Source organism: Protomyctophum bolini (genome assembly GCF_963924005.1).
Source record: "Protomyctophum bolini genome assembly, chromosome: 21".
NCBI classification, from domain to species: Eukaryota; Metazoa; Chordata; class Actinopteri; order Myctophiformes; family Myctophidae; genus Protomyctophum; species Protomyctophum bolini.
The window spans coordinates 18,423,879-18,440,818 of record NC_137882.1 but is presented as its reverse complement, the minus strand read 5'-3'; the positions used below and the strand labels follow the sequence as shown (position 1 = coordinate 18,440,818).

Sequence of the window (16,940 nt, the reverse complement as noted above, 5' to 3'; positions counted from 1 at the left end):
CAGGGTGGTAATGATCAACCCAACAGGATCGAAATGTTGAGTTCACTGAGAACATAGAAACCATAAATGATACCCTGCCAACAGCAGGGCAGCATTTACCTTTTAATCAACCAGTACCGCAGTGTAACCAGCACCATGAAGCCTAATTTAGCCGAGTGATGAGAGGCCCTCTGGGAATCGGAAAGTCGCCGGTTCGACACTTGGCTCGCCCAGTGTCTTCTGGATTTCTGGTGTCGCTGAGCAAGACACTTAAGCCTGCCTGCTCTGCAGGCCTACATGTACGATACATACCCCAAGAACAACTAAAGGGTATGTGTGTACAGTGTGACACGTAGTTTTTTGTGAACTACATGGTCGTATGACAAAGTAGGCTATCACTTACATTATTTAGCTGATATTGCCTTTTTGTTTTAGTTATACAGTCGGTGAGGAAGACTTGCGACAACTTTGTGGAATCTAATGGGGATCATAATAAAGAATAAGCCACTCAGACACAGAGCTATGAGCAGGCAGTGGTTCTGGTTCTCAAAAAACCTCCATCTGTGGCTGTCGGCCAGAGTGTGCTGTTGATTTTGGCAATCCCTCTTAAGTTATTATTACATTGATGGGAATGAGATGAGGGGCACTAAAGCCCCGGTGTGGTTGTTCTCCAATAGGGAAAGGTAAGGTGATCCATCGAGGGGAGTTTTTTAAGGCACCTCCTTGCATGTTGCTGAGCATATGCCAGGACTAATATTGTAAGAAGCCTCCTTGATAGTGTCTCTTGGTCTTGGATTTGATTGTCTTGCTATCAAGGTTATGCCTGACAATGTAGCAGTTAAAGCATCATAAATCACGCTCTTAATTCTATTTTAAAACATACTAAAATCCAGGGAAATGCAGACACGCATTGTAGCCCATAACCTCAGGGCTGAACAGAACTGAGCTATTGTCTTTGAATGGGGAACTGCCAATATTGACCTTAGAGTATATCAGAGGTCTTCTGAAGATGACCCAGATCTTTAATGACACCCTTATCATACAAATTAAAATGTATTTGTGTGTACAGCTGTTTCATTTCAAATTTGATAATGTCAACTTTTTGACTTTATGTTCAACATATCACTACTGTAAAATTCATCACGCTGTGCGGTTAGCAAGCATCCACACATCCATCGACCTGGAAGCAGCTAGCCAGGAATCCTTGGGTCTTGTGTGGGTCATTGGGTTTATTGCATGCATTGATTGCAGCATCGCCTGCTTTGACCTGACTCCCACGACGCAGCCAAATACAGTAGTGCTTAGTGGGCTATATTTTCTATGTGCCAGTCACACTTACAATCAGAGATACAACGGGCCACTGATGTATTTGTTGCATGTGCCAGAAAACGCATTCAATTGCTTGAAATGACAAGAGTCTAGTCAAATACCGAAATACAACATACCGTAATTGTTAAATGTGGAACAACTTTTTAAGGGACAAGGTTGTCTTTCAAAGTGAAAATGCACCGTTAATTTGATATCCCAAGGACGCATCGGTTCACATCATCAACATTCAGCAGACTGTCATACAGACAAGTCAGGCTCATACGGAGGCTGTTCTCATTGGTTCCCACTGCTCCGTCAATCTTAGCCGTTTATCCCCCAACAAACATTCTGAGGCAGTACTTTGTGGAATCGGGTTGCTGTTTAGTTCACTCCCGCTCTCCTCTCACACAGCGATCACGGATTTATTTACTCTCCGGACTTTTAAACAAGGACCCTGAAACGCGTGGTTTTGACAAGGTTGCACAAAGGGGGTCGCGTTTGCTACATTGTAGCGATTGACTTGTTTTCGCACGAAAACAAAAATGACTCAGTTCAATAAGGGACCAGCATATGGATTATCAGCAGAAGTGAAAAGCAAAGTAAGTACTAGCAACGTTTTGTTTTTATTTGTTTCAATTGTTTGTTTTCGAGTTTTAAGAAATGCATAATTTCAGACAAGTTATCAAAGTGAAGACTGTAGAGTGAGAGTCGCATTGGAAGTTGATGAATATGTGCAGCTCAGACTGTAGGCTACATTTCATGCTTGATTAAACGCTCGAGTTGCTGCTAAAAAAATGCGGCCCCAAGATAAATACTTTTCCTTGCATTGTGGAATCCTTTATGTTCATTGATCGGAACACAGGGGTAGGACTTATTAAAACAATTCTTATGTCTTGAGTTGAAGCTGGAAAGTATATGACTTATTTTAGTTTTCATATAAATGTTGAAAATGATGAAGGAGAGCTCCATCTCATTGTTCCCATAGGGAGGAAGGCACCAGCTGGAGGATAGTACGCTATAGTTTATAATTAATATTAGAATATCCACGCGCGTCGGTAAAGACTATTATGTTTTTACGATGTTTTTGTCAGTTAATGATGCCATGTCCCTAGCCCCTCTCGGAACCCTCCATAAAAATGAAAATGTCAGAAACTTCAGTACCATTGGGTTCTGCTTGTAGGGCTACCATGTCCCATGTGCCCTCTGTGTGGCAAAAGTTTAGCCCAGATATCCCTCTTTTTTTTAATCTGAAAACATTTGTTGTGCAAAGTTTCCAAAACATGGTAACGTCTAACACAAAGAAGCTTTAAACGTAAATGCATTTGACAAACGACCCGTTGCAATCAGTAACAGTGGTCTGGGCCATTCAAAAAAAAATTTTCCCTCTGTCTCCTATTAGTAGAAAAATGGCTAAATCATGACATCATTGTGGGGGAGAGAAAAACTGCATGGTAAGGAAAAAGTAGACTATTATCCCGACCTCTCCATTATTTGAACCATATTGCCTACGTTTGCACTTCTGTAAAAAAAAACTGTGTTGTAAATTATCTAACATAACATTTAAAGAAGACAGTCAGAATGTGCAGATTCTTAGCCTCAGGATTGGGTCCCCAGCCCCCCCCCCCCCCCCCCCCATGATTTCAGATGACAGTGAAGTGACAATTTAAGAACTTTTAAGACCTTTTTAATAACTCAAAAGAAAGAAGTAACAAACAAACAAGCTAATGTGAGCTTGTAGAGATGGATGCTATTCTCACAATATTTGTCTGTGGAACTTTAAATGCCTCAACTTCGACTTATTTCCAAGTGCTTATCCAGAGGCGGGGGTCACAGGCACAGCCTCATAAAGGTTAGTTAGAACCACTGGCCTACCCCATTTGAGTCTGCTCTGACTGTAAGTGAAATGACAAATCCATGTCTACTTTTGGAAAATAATATCTTACACCTAACAGTTTGGGGGGCCAACATTCAAAGATCTGCTTTTTAAAGTTGAACACCAGTTTTAATTCGTTTCTCCCACTACTCACACACGAAGTTGAATGATCACTGTTCAATTAATGAACTAATTGCCAGAGTGCACATGAACAAAATGGATTCAGGGGTTTGGGGGGATGCTGAATGTTTAATTACTGCCACATAAAGCTACTCTGCAAGTGGTATGCATTAGACTAGATGCCTGGGATTCCTATACAACCCCCCCACACCCCGCTTCCTGTTTCAGAATGACAATCCCCTCCCCCCCCCCCCCCCCCTTGCCAATACACACACACACACACACACACACACACACACACACACACACACACACACAAAGATACAGAAAGTGTTTAAGATGAGTGAGGAAATTGGAAGCACACAATATTTGTGTAGAATGTCATTGTAGCATTAGGATTTCCATTCAATGAAATGAAGGACACCAATTAAAACGGGTTTCTGACTGTCTACTGACTTTGGTCATACTCCATTGTGTGTGGCAGAAATGTGTTCTCATTTGACACGGGTTTGTATTGAGAACCGTCTGCAAGCAGCTCGGCTAGGACGCTGAAATCTGTTTTGGATAAAGCTGTCCTTTTAATTAGTTACTTTTTTGTTATTAGGCTGTACTCTTGTGGCCTTTTTCTGATCCAGTCAGTAATTCAGGAGTCTGCTTTTGCGTCATGCGTCTGCTGCTTTGTCAGGCAACGTTATTTGCTCCCATTCACTTTATAGTTTTTCTTCACATTGTGGCATGACAACTCCCTAGGTGAGGTAATCCACACTTTAAAATGGGCCATATGGGCTTGTCTGAGCAGAATCATGAAATTACCAAAATATTAGTTCTGCTTCTAATTCTACTTGTATTCCCATAGATATTTTCCAGTGTGACTGCCAACAGCCAGGCTTTTATTGGAGAGCTGGTGATACACATTCAAGACTTTTTGACAGAGGAAATGGAAAGCAGCTTGGTTTCCAGTGTATCTGCTTGTTAACCTCGGATGATAACCAGCTGCTGTCGGTCAGCAACGTTTTCAAGAGCTTGTCAGATTTGTTTTCCCAAGCCAAATATGTCTGCATCTCTGAAACGTTTTAAGTTGACAATCACACTCATTGAAAGCACAAACCTCTGTTTGATTATCTAGAAAACGTTGCTGTTAGGCATTCCAATGGAAAAGTGAAACCTGAAACCTTGGTGATTCCCCGTAATAAAACACTTGGGTTCACCCCAGCCAGTTTTTCAAGGTTTTAACCTTGAGGTAGGTTTAAGTGTTAGCCAAATGTTTGACAGAATGTCAACAAGAGAACACACTCTTCTGTGTCTGACTCTGAGCACATCTGTCAACTTTAAGCACACTTTTAAATTTTCCCCAGGAGGGAATGAGGTCATGAACTTTGATGACTTGCTCGTCTAGTTGTGCAAGTCGGTCTCGTTAATAATGGTAGAAGCAACTTCAAGCAAGTTTAATTTGAGACACTGAGAGAAACACTAGGTTGGGGTTGAGGTGGAAGAGAGATTCATGAGCATTGTGAGACACATGTGCACGCATGACATCTCAGCTGACATCAATTCACTGATTGTCAACCTCCGCAGGCCACAATACAATTTTCTTATTATAGCCTAGTCACTGAGGTACATACAATGGGTTGTACAAAATGCACCAATAGGCTACCTTGTCCTACTGTTGTCTATTGCTAATGAAAATTGCAAAGTAGTGTGTGTATAATCATAATCGGATGATTGCTTAGTGTTTTTATAATGTTATAACTTATAATACAAAACATAGACTGTCTTACTGAGCACGAGGCCTGTATCAAGGCATACCTAAGCTAAGGCACGTGGCAAATTAGAACATAGAACAACAATGTTCTGATTCAATCACTCATCAACCTTCTAGAGGCCATGGTGACCCTGAAGTATCTTTGGTAGAGTTTGTTCTTCGCCCCCTTGAAGTTTGGTTTGCCTTTGAGTGGGCGCGTTGATGTCACATCAGGACAACAGAGTTTGTGTTTCTGTATGCCAAGCCGAAAAGACAACTATTTAGAACGCCGACAGGTTCGACAACGGCATCGTTTCCCCCAAATATTTTTGTTCTGTTTTTTAAGTAGGCTACATATTTGTTCTTTGCATCAAAACTTTTCTCTTAATTCAAATTGTAATTAGGGTTTCAGACAGCATTTTAACTGATGAATTTAGGGCAGTGTTTCTCAAATGGGAGTACACGTAGCCCTATGGGCATACAGAAGTACTACAGGGATATGAGATAAAGTGGAAAATGGAAACATACATTTTATTTTGCTGTTATGTTAAGCTGTTTTATTATATTGACATCAAAACTGGACTTTCTGAAAAGTCTGCAAAGATATGCTTTAGAGGGAGAAAAAAGGAGTGGAACAAGTATCGACCCCTGAGGGTCAAAGTAATTACTGTTTAAGCGGTCAACTGCCCATAGATTGAACTCGGACTAAAAGCTTTGACACTTGAGCCTCCTTTTGTAAATTCTGTTCCAATGGAACACACCGTAGTCCTTGGAGTGTATGCGAAGCCATGTCAGACCTGAAATGGTACCACCAGCCAGTGTTATCACTAGTCTCATTCCAAATGGCAGGTGATTATATGCCTTGAGAACTTTACAAAGGCGGGTATTCATATTTGTATACACAAGCCAAGTGCCAATGACCCTGAGGGAGAGGTTACAAAGTTTAGCCTAGCTATCGCCTGGATCTGAAAAGGATGTCATTTTGGTTTTGCGGTCTCTCCACTGATAACACCAGCCATTACACAGACTGCCATTTTGTCTTCACGGTCTTTAAACATAAATAAAATAAATTCTCCATTGCACAATTTCCCCACTTTGTCAACACACTGTTCTTACTGAAGAGTTCTTCTCCTGGCTTGTGTATTAAAGGTGCTTGTTCAATGTTTTGGTCAACTGTGGATAGGTGTGCTGGTTGTTGACATTTCATTTTCTGTGGGTTTTTGATTGAATACTTTATTTGTCAAAAATGTAAACGGCACAAGGTACAGTCAGTAATTATGTCTAAAAGGATGAATACATTTAAAAAGTCCTGGGGATTAGTTTCCATTGTGGTCCCATGTATTCAATTCATCAACATAGCCTAAAAAGAACACATAATACATCACGTCAATCAACAAATCAAAACACTGACTATTAATTTGAGCGATGTCTGTGTGTCTGTATGTCATAACCCCCTTCTGTAGCACTGCGCAAGACTGCTGCTCGCTTATGGATCCATCTCCAAACGCAACGGCGCTCCGCGCGCCTACACGCCCCTCGCGCATGCGACATTGCCCTGTGCTCTGGCCTCAATATACGCTGCTTTGTAAGCACGTTTGGTGCTACAAGCACTTGCACTTGACTTACAGTCATTATGGCCATTTCACACTTCATATTGCACACACCATAGCCTACCTGTAACTTTCATTAGTCAGTTTAATAGTCAGTTCTGAAAGAAACCTGATTCATGAGACTGCGTTTGAGGGTTCCCAGGGAGGTGGCGATGAGGGCAGGACCGTGCAGTCAGACAGCTGATGAGTTGAAAATCACCAGGTACTGGCGCTGCTGTGTTCTGTTATTAGAACACCACTCCCACAGATGGGGAACTCATCCTGGGAGGCAGTGTTTGGCACGTTCCCATGCAATGTGCTGACAACAGAACATTCTGGTAGATTAGCATTGGTTCGATCATTGCCCTGTGATTTCACAAATACTTTTCTGTTGTCAAGGTGACCCAACGGCTCTACTTTTAGATCAACAGGAAAGATTCTCTTCCTGTAACTATTGTTCGAGTCCCATTGACGCCAGCAAGTTCATTCTTGACTTATTCTTATTCATCTTGTTCTTTAGAAGGCCATTGCTGAGATTTTGTTTGTGTTAGCTGTGGATATATCTGTATAATTGAAGGAGTCAAGGACATTAACATAGAATAACACTGTTCTTATAACTGGCCTTCTAGTTCAGGAAATGGTGCCTTAACCAGAACATCATAATACTTGTTTTAGTTGTAATTAAGTGTAATATCTTATTCTGAAAAAAAAATAGCTAACGTTGTAATTATTTCCAGGCAAGAGTCTAGATAATGTAACTCTTTTTAATAGATATTGTCGCTCAATTATTTTTCTATACACAGTATATGTCTTCAATTAGACTTATTTTCTTTGTTACTTTTTTATTTTGGCTTATACTTTTCTAGTTCACTTTACATTGATGGCACGCCCATTCTCACCACATGATTTGGTCTGTTGAGTGTTTTCTATGCTATATGATGGTTAAATATTAATGAATAGCAGCTGGACTATTTGTTCAGCCTTGGTTCAGTACTCGGTCATGTGTATGATTCAACAAATGGTTAATCAGTGTGAAAGTGATCGAGGACATTATCACATTCTGTTGTGGTCCTTGTTTTCGCTGTACTTTAGTATATTGTTTGTTTTCATTTAACTGAGGGTGTCCTCAAGGATTAGAAGAGGCGAGAAGCATAGTTTTTTTTGGACCATTTGAAATCTATTTTATTTGGAGCTTTGGGCTCAGAGTAGGGGAGAAGAGGGGCTTCTCAGGGGGGATGCTGTATTTCTGTCAGTTTATTGATTTTCATATAGTTGCCTCAGGACTTAACTCCCAACATAAGATCCCATCCACTTGCCTTCTAAACTTCATTTGTACGAAATGTTTGCAATGTTTCGCAACACGGCCACCAGGGAATGCTCTCAGGATTCAGGTTCAGAGATTAAATGGAAAGGAGGGGTCAGTTCCAGTGGGGTTTAACCATAACCTTCCAGATATTCCCCTCAGAAGCTCATTTTAATGACTCCATCAAGATGAAGAAAACTGGATACGTTTTCTTTCTTTTTTCCATTGGCCTGTTTTTGGCAACCCTCCTAGAAAGTAACTGCTAGAGAGAGAGAGAGAGAGTCTTCTCTAATCATGCCAGCTCTTTCTCTGAGGCTTCTATGTTCTCAGGAATGGCTTCAAAACACCAGTGACACAGAATGCCTCTGATTAATTCCCTAAATGACAGTGCTGTCAGGCCTGACGTTATGGCCAAAGATGTTCCGCTCTAGCCTTTCCCCTACAACCTCTCATTGAGTTGTGTTCGGGAACATGACATCCCCTTTGCCCTTCACCGAGATGGCAGAGTGGTGATTTTGTGAAGTTTTCACTTTTTGCCCTGCCCATTATATTAGAATGTGTCCGGGACATGACCTTTTTTCGCACTGGAGGAAAATAGCATGTCATGCTTGACTGGCCTGTTGGTGAAATGTAGACCCCATGTGGCTAATTGGTCGAAAATGAAACAAAGCTTTTCTTTGCTCAGTCAGTCGGTTTATCTTTCCCTGGCCTTTTTACAGCGTGGCAGTCAGGAGACTGTGTGTGTGTGTGTGTCACAGTGTGTGTGTGTGTGTGTGTTTCGGAGCTAATCTTTACTTTTGGACTGATTGGTGCCAAACTTCGAATGCACATGATCACTGTACTTTTATGTCTTTTAATAATTGTGAGGGCTTCTAACTCAATTTCATTCGTACTTGTACAATGACAAAGAGTTTCTCGTTCTGATTCTGATTTTGCTTTAATTTCATGATGGAAATTAATGGGACTCGGACTGAAACAGAGATGTCATGTATGTTATGCACAACTGAGGTTTATTCGTAGAATGAATAGTCATTTTGTTTGAGTATCCAACATTTATCGCTATGAATGGACCGGTACAATTCCAGCCATGGTGAGACGTGCTGTTTCGACAGATTCGAGAGAACACAATGTATGAGAGTGGTATCATGAGAAAAGTCAATCAATCAAATTCAAGTCATGTGTACAACTGGCTTCTGTCATTTCCTTGGACGATGGACAATACTCACATTCACACATGTGACATATTAAAACACAATCAGCGCGATATTTCTTTCAAAATAGAAGCTCGGGGTGCCGGGACGATTTGGCCGCTTTTACTCTGTAAAGCTCCCCCTTCCGTTCTGGACAAAAATCGGGAGACATATTTTTGCTTGCTTACCTTGCTATCGTTACGATAAAATCGCTCGGTGATTCCTCGCGTTCAAATTTTTAACGAGAGGCAGGTCAGAAGTCAGAAATGAAGAGCTTATTATATCCATCTGATCAAAACCACAGAGATCTCCCTAGATTAGGAGATACGAGGGATACTTTCTGCAGCGGTAAGCGGGGATGTCCGCACACTGTTTCTCTGCTCCCAGGGTTTTTATTGGTAGAAACGTTGTACCAATAAAAGAAATCCAAAAAAATCAAGTCTGTGACTTATGTCACAGGCTGGCCACATGAAGTCATGATTCGATTGCTGCATCATATCACAGAATAAAAATCTTGATTCTGGATTTGTCTTGATTCTAGAATTCTCCTAATTTTCAACTTGGTTACAGTGTTTTTACTGCTGTACAGATTCCTACTTCATGCTATTGCAGTTAAGCCTAAAATGTATCCCGATTTCCAATGGCAAATATCTGTGCTTTGCTCATTTTAGTGACCTCCAGAACCAAGCCCCAACTGAACTAATCTAGTGCTCATTTGACTTTGCCAAAAAACCCAAATATAATTTACAAAAGAGAAAATATTACATTGCTAACGAGAGAAAAGTTTGGGTCATAATCTCCCCGCAGCTGAGCCGACCCTCACAAACACAAAGAGCGAACTGTGGTGAGAGGATGAGTCGCCAGATGTTTGGTCTCTTGCTGTCTTCCCCCTGCCATTTGCATCCAATAGAGTTCAACTTGTTTTTCTTTGGTTGATCCGAGTTGTCTTTAGGATAAATGGGAGAGCTCGCTGCTCGACCGATGCCAAAAGATCTTTGGGTCCTATCCTGATTTTGCGAAGTTCTAGAGACCACAGATGTACCGTTGTTTTAGTGCAAAATGTTCTTAAATCAATTAGATTTTGTTTTATTTTATTTTTACGTTTTCTATTTGGAAACATGTCACTTAAGCAAGGAAACGGGTAAATATAAAAGATGGACATGAACTGAACCTTGCTTTATTTAACCACCTATATATCAATATTGGGCCCTAAACACATAGGCCTATTTATGCTGCCACAGTACTGAGATGCTGTTTACAATGAGCTATGGTGGGGTCTGTGCACTTTATGTTCACACCAATATTGTGTTCTATTGTGCTTATGGGGCTTGTTTTTCTCATCTAACTGAATAAGAGAATAATGCCAACATTATATAGGGAACAAGGAACATACCCACAGGCTATGGGACATGTTCCAAGTTGAACTGAATAAGAGAATAATACCAACATTCTATTGGGGAACATAACCACAGGCTATGGGACATGTTCCAAGGGAGGCCATCAGGCAAGAACAAAGTCTGCCTGCTCCATTTACTAGAGCTTTGTTTGCGTGCACATGCAGAGTGTTTACTAGGGGCTAAGCGGATAATCAGATGTTAGATTCACAAGTCTCTCAAATAAATACTGTGCTCAAATAAAGACTGAGGACAACCTCCCAGATGTCATGGTTAAAACTATCTGGAGTCTTTAGGGTGGTCCTTTTCTTTTGGGGCAGTGACATGATTGGCTTCCTATTAAGCAGTAGGTGTAGATTTAGTGGCTGTACTTGTTGTGGAAATATCTTACATATAGAAATCCCAAGACGAATGGTAGGCAGAGATCTCTAATTGTCTGGTATCCCGACACAAATTAGATTACTTCAAATAAGATTGATGCTTTTTCTGTTGAGGTAAAAGTCTTCTTTTCAGAGACTGTAATAATTTCCATAAAATTATTGCAAAACTGTGCAAAATTGGAATTGTAACAATTAGCATAATAGGGCCACGGGTTGGTGGCGCAGTCAGTACTGTAACGCCGTCGCCTCACAGCTAGAAGGTCCTGGGTTTGATTCCCGCTGGCGACACTGTGGGTGCTGTGGGCGTGTTCTCTCCTCCGCGTCATCAGTGCCCATACCCTGGGTGGGGTTGGCAAAAGGTCCTTTCTGTGTGGAGTTTGCATGTTCTCCCCGTGTCCCCTAGGGTAGGTGGTAGGTACCCTCACAAAAAACATGCAGTAATCCTGATCTCAAAACTGCCTCCCCCTGGCTAGGCGCCTGATGGAGGGGAAAGGAACTGTAGCGGTAGTGTAGTCGTGCCCAGGATTTCATTAGATAATTGACACTGGGTGAAAAAAATGGGTTGCAAAATTGTGGGATAACAAATATTTAAAAAAAAAATGGCATAACAAAACAAAAATGTCAGTACCAAGGCTTATGCATCCCAGTAAGTTTATTTAACTTTATATAGCTGAACCTGCCGTAGGTGCGTGTTTGTGTGCACAGGGTGACGAGACATCTCCTAAACATTCAACTGTCTGATCAAATCCTGGAACCACCAGGGATTGCCTCTTATCTGACACACACTACAGTGATGGTGGACAATGCACATTGAGTGGGAGAGGAAATGAACATGTTTGACAAAATGTACTTGGCAAAGCTCTCATGAAGTCACGTGTCAAATCTATGAGTCAAAGAAAACTCTCTTCTGCTCTGTTCTTTGTAATGATCCAATACACTGCATCCCAAACAGTGGGTTGGGACCCATCTTTGGGTTAAAATGCCAATCTTTTGTGTCTTAAATACAAAATATATATTCAAATCATAAGATAAAAAAAAATCATGAATCAAATAAATTAAATTTCCATAAATACATTTAAGAAAGTGTTAGAAGTAGTGACAATAGCAGATCTACAAGCTGTGAGCTTGTAGATTTTGGATCTTTTTGAGGGGGATTTTGGGAACCCCTCCTCAGCTGTTTTCAATGTGTCTAGAGAGTAGAGACGGAGAGTTAAAAGAAAGCAAGGGCTCGCAACTCACTTTAAGATGCTCCAAACTTTATTTAGCAAAAGGCAGGCAAAAAATACATTTTTTTTTACTTTGTCAAGTAAAGTAGAGACGGAGAGTGACCTCAGAGGCTTTCAGACTGTACCTCGGATTGCTCGGAACACCACAGCTGTGGGAAATGGATACATCCTGTATCTCTTGACAATCCCTTGAGTGCAAAGTTTGGGACAGTGATTAATTGCTTTCAAATTATGTCAAAGAATTGGTGTTTTAGCCATCCTCTTCTTTAATTCCACTTAATTTGTCTGGGAATGAGTTTGTTTTTGTCTGCAAGTAAAATCCATCAGGGATTTCTAAACAATCCCAACACTAATAAAGTTGGACCGGACATCACAAAATTATTCCCATAACAAAGGTTAAAGGTTCAGCTTTTTGTAGTTAACAATTTATTTCTATACTTAAATAATGGGCTTTAGTGGTATTCCAAAAAAACATAAAAGCATGTATTATTTTCTCACGCTGGTGTTCTTCTTTTAAGACTAGTCTTTCCTAGTGTTATGACTGTGATGTCTTCATCACAATAACACACCTGAAACCTCGAATTGCATTGATTTGCCCCTGTTTTGACAACAAATAGAGAGGGAGCGGCTGTATTGTCAAAGCAGTCATTGTGACATGTGCCACGGACAATCTGTGAACAGTAAAGTAATTACTTTTCTCTTTGCACGTTTAGATTGCCCAGAAATATGATCTACAAAAAGAAGAGGAGCTTCGCTATTGGATTGAGGAGGTGACAGGAATGGCTATTGGGGAGACCTTCCAGAAAGGATTAAAAGATGGAGTCATCTTATGCGAGTAAGTGTGTGTGTGTGTGTGTGTGTGTGTGTGTGTGTGTGTGTGTGTGTGTGTCTGTCTCGTGCGGCAGGTTGTGCGCTTGGAAATCGGCAAAGAGATTTCGTGTAGATGCAAAAACATGGTTCAATTGCAGACTCTGAGCCAACTCGGACCTCCAAGTCTAGAGGGTTTAGTGGTTAATGACGACATTGAATGTGTTGTCCCCCCTTTAAAAAAAACCTTCCTGTTCCTCCAGATTGATAAACAAACTGCAGCCTGGTTCAGTAAAGAAAATCAACCATTCACAGCTGAACTGGCACAAGGTAAGACTTGTTCGCTAAACCTTCTATAAAGTGTTCACACCCTCCAATGATAATGGGAGCCATTTTTATTTAAGGAAACGCTAGGAAGTTGACAACATAAAGAGGGCATTCAACTCATTTAAGAGTTAAGACCTGTCGCTGCATGTTGTGCGATGAGAAGAAGGCCAGACATTCATTCATTAAGCTTTCGCTACTTTCAGTAACAACCTACCGTCTCTGGCCTGTTATTGAGCCTTCTCTTATTACCTGAAGAAGCTAGACTTGGCAACTCGCATTCTTCATTTTAATATTTTCTTAAAGGTCCACTGATCTCTTTGGTAGAGGTTTGGGTTGTGTCTTTGCCATGTCATGATGTAACTAGTGCAATTGACGAGATATCTCACTCCATTGCGCCAGAAATTATAAGCTCTCTGGTTACATAATGAGAAGTTAAATACATAATGTGTCATTAATTAGTTTATTTTGCATTCATTTTCCACTTTTTATTCTGTCTAATTGGTTTTATTTCAATTATGTTTTCTGCAAAGCAGCTTTATATACTATGGTGTTAAAAAGGGCTGTACAAATACAATTGTTGTTGTTATTGAATGCCCCACTCCTACTTTTTCTCTCCAGCTGGAAAACCTTGGTAATTTCATCAAAGCTACCCTGGGCTATGGCCTGAAGCCCAATGACATCTTTGAGGCCAATGACCTGTTTGAGAATGGGAATCTGACTCAAGTCCAGACCTCGCTGCTATCGCTAGCGAATATGGTGAGTTGTCCACCTTTCACATGGAGGACAACATTGCCTCAGCATTAACGTGCATTTGTGTCTTAAAAATTCCATCATCAATAACCATGAACCATCTATGTGACTCTCTAGGCAAAGACCAAAGGCATGGACACAAAGTGTGACATCGGGGTGAGATACTCAGACAAGCAAACACGGCATTTTGATCATGAGAAGATCAAAGCGGGCCAGTGTGTCATTGGACTACAGGCGAGTTTTCTAAATATTCTTATTAGTTACGGTAGATTCACAGGTCCTCGTAAAGTATATTATAATAAACCATCTATTTTTCTTAAACCATCTTTGGGTCAGGTTTTTCTTTGAGACTGTCAAATAAAATAAATTAAACAAAGTAATAGGCCTATATTGTGATTTTCGATGAAACTTACATTTTGAGATTTCAACATATTCTGGTTTCATCCACTCATCCCCTCCTGTGTAATTGGAAGTAACAGGATTATATTGTGTGGCTCTGTTCTTCTCCTCAGATGGGAACAAACAAGTGTGCAAGCCAGGCCGGAATGACCGCTTATGGCACTAGAAGACATCTTTATGATCCAAAGACACAGACAGACAAGCCTTTCGACCAGACGACCATAAGTCTTCAAATGGGCACCAACAAAGGAGCCAGCCAGGTAAAAGCTAACTCACCCCTTTAAAGTGGTCGTCCCCCTAAAGTGAACCTTAACAGTGTGGCGGTACTGAAAGGAGGTTTTGTGTTTTAAATGCCAGACTTTGCCAGTAGTAATTTATTATTTTGTCTTCATTCAATTCAAGCACAGTTAGAGGTTTACATTGACAATAGAATTAGAGGGCTACTTGACCGGTAACCTGTCGGATGCTAGTGTGAAAGTTGTTGCCAAAACTGAGACGGCAAAGTTTTGTCCCGTAGAGCACAAAGGTACAAAGAGCTTTTATCTAAAATGCATTTGCTTTTGCTCACTACCTATTGTAGGCTGGCATGTCGGCCCCAGGCACCCGGCGAGACATCTTTGACCAGAAGCAGCAACACCCCATAGACAGCTCCACCATCTCCCTGCAGATGGGCACCAACAAGGTGGCATCCCAGAAGGGCATGAGCGTGTACGGCCTGGGCCGCCAGGTCTACGACCCAAAATACTGCGCCAGCCCCACAGAGCCTGTCATCCATGCCAATGGTAGCCAAGGAACGGGCACCAACGGTTCAGAGATCAGCGACAGTGACTATCAGGCCGAGTTCCAAGAAGAGGAGTACCAGGGAAGCTACCACGAGGACTACAACACTGCCCATTACAATGACCAGGGCATTGACTATTAGTGACCAAGCCTTATGCAGAACCGCTAGTCGGAGCAGTATTAACATGTGTATTTTATCAACAGAGCAAGTCTTTTGCTATCCTCGCTAGTCTTCTTCTATTTTGTTTTGTTTTTAATTCAAGCATAAAGAGAGAGAGATATTGCCTTGAGTGCTTTACTATTCCACCTCACCAAGCAATGGTTGTAATGAGTTATAGTCATAAGCATAGAATGGTGAGATACAGTGTTGAAAATCCTTATTTTTTTGTAAGTTAGATTGCGTTCTTTTTTTAAATCTACTGTTTTGAAGCCTTAAGAATATATGGGACACTGTGAAGTAGTGATAACTTTGTTGAACCAGCTTTGTGGCAAGTTACAATCCTTTTTTGAATTCCTGGATTTTCTACGATGGTGATTACCTGTAAATGAAACATTCCTGTGTAGCAGTCTTACATGTTACGGACTGATTATAATCATGTGCATTTAACCCTTTCTGTTACCACTTTCATAGGGCCAATCAAAAATGTTGATGCGCAGCTTGAAAGGGGTTGAAACATTTGGATGAGCCAGTGTTTATACTGTTTTCATTTTCATGAATCCAAACTATGAATCACTGGAACAATTTGCCATTTTCCTGAAGTGAAGAGTGAGTACTTTCTAATGGCTTTTCTGTTGCAGTGGACGACCAGAAGTTACTCCCATCTTATGCTTTCACATAGGGACAGTCATATTTGTGCCATCATGTTTATTTTCCTTTATTGCATTCCCAAACTGTATTTATTGCCATGCCTTTGACTATAAACCAGTCCACTGTTGTATTGTTTTTAAGAAAAATGTTATGTTTTAAATAAAGCCGTAAATTCCTTGTTTTCTCAAAGTATCTCCATACATTATGTAGCTCCTACTAGGAATGCATTAGTACACACTAAGGACCAGAACTCTGTCCACGTTCAATCTGGTACAAAACTACAATAGCTTGTATGTAGGGGGAAGGGGTATTAAGCTATCCGGTTCCATGGAATAGTTTTGGGTTATGGGACAAAGATGAAATTACATAGGAATATTATGGTACTTTCTGATTTAAACTTGGTCGGATTTTAGTGAGATTTAAAATATGTAGATTAAGTAGATTTGATTATGGTATGACAAATTGACATGGAGGTTTTTATGAGTGTTAAATTGTTTTTTTGTTCTTACTATCCGATCACTTCCACCCATTACAATGCCCCAGTTCAATGCAGCACACTCAAACCGCCTGTTCTCTCTGGGCTTCAACTCATCTTTCTACTGTGAATGGTACTTTAAATATGGTCTGTTGAAAGCCTTTGTGCACAACACATTGAACAGTGCAAGTTAATCTCTTCTGTCCCTTTACCACGTAGTCATTGAGGGGCCAAGAGAGCGGTTTGAGGACAGAAGAAAAGTTATACTCTGTGTACTGAGATGGATGACTGAGCTAGTTCTAAGGGAAGCCATTGGTGTTTGACATGGGCTGCAGAGCAAGGGTAATGAGTGCAAGGTCTCAATCTGGAAAGAATGTTAAGAGCTGCTAAATGGTGTACTGACTTTTGATGCCATTTAATGTAGTCTTCCATGTCACTTTGTTAACATGTTACCTGTAATGGAAAAGACAAAACAGACTTTGATGTCTACT

At 40.8% G+C, this 16,940-nt stretch overlaps 1 protein-coding gene across 1 annotated transcript; it reads left to right on the top strand.

Annotated features, from left to right (window-relative positions):
* The first annotated feature begins 1,647 nt into the window (after positions 1 to 1,647).
* cnn3a (calponin 3, acidic a) lies at positions 1,648 to 16,151 on the top strand. Its single transcript, XM_080794095.1, has 7 exons — positions 1,648 to 1,886; positions 12,817 to 12,938; positions 13,174 to 13,240; positions 13,856 to 13,993; positions 14,105 to 14,221; positions 14,500 to 14,646; positions 14,967 to 16,151. Exons 1-7 carry the CDS (start codon positions 1,830 to 1,832, stop codon positions 15,306 to 15,308), a joined length of 990 nt encoding a protein of 329 aa, XP_080650221.1. The 5' UTR covers positions 1,648 to 1,829; the 3' UTR covers positions 15,309 to 16,151.
* The last annotated feature ends 789 nt before the right edge of the window (positions 16,152 to 16,940 follow it).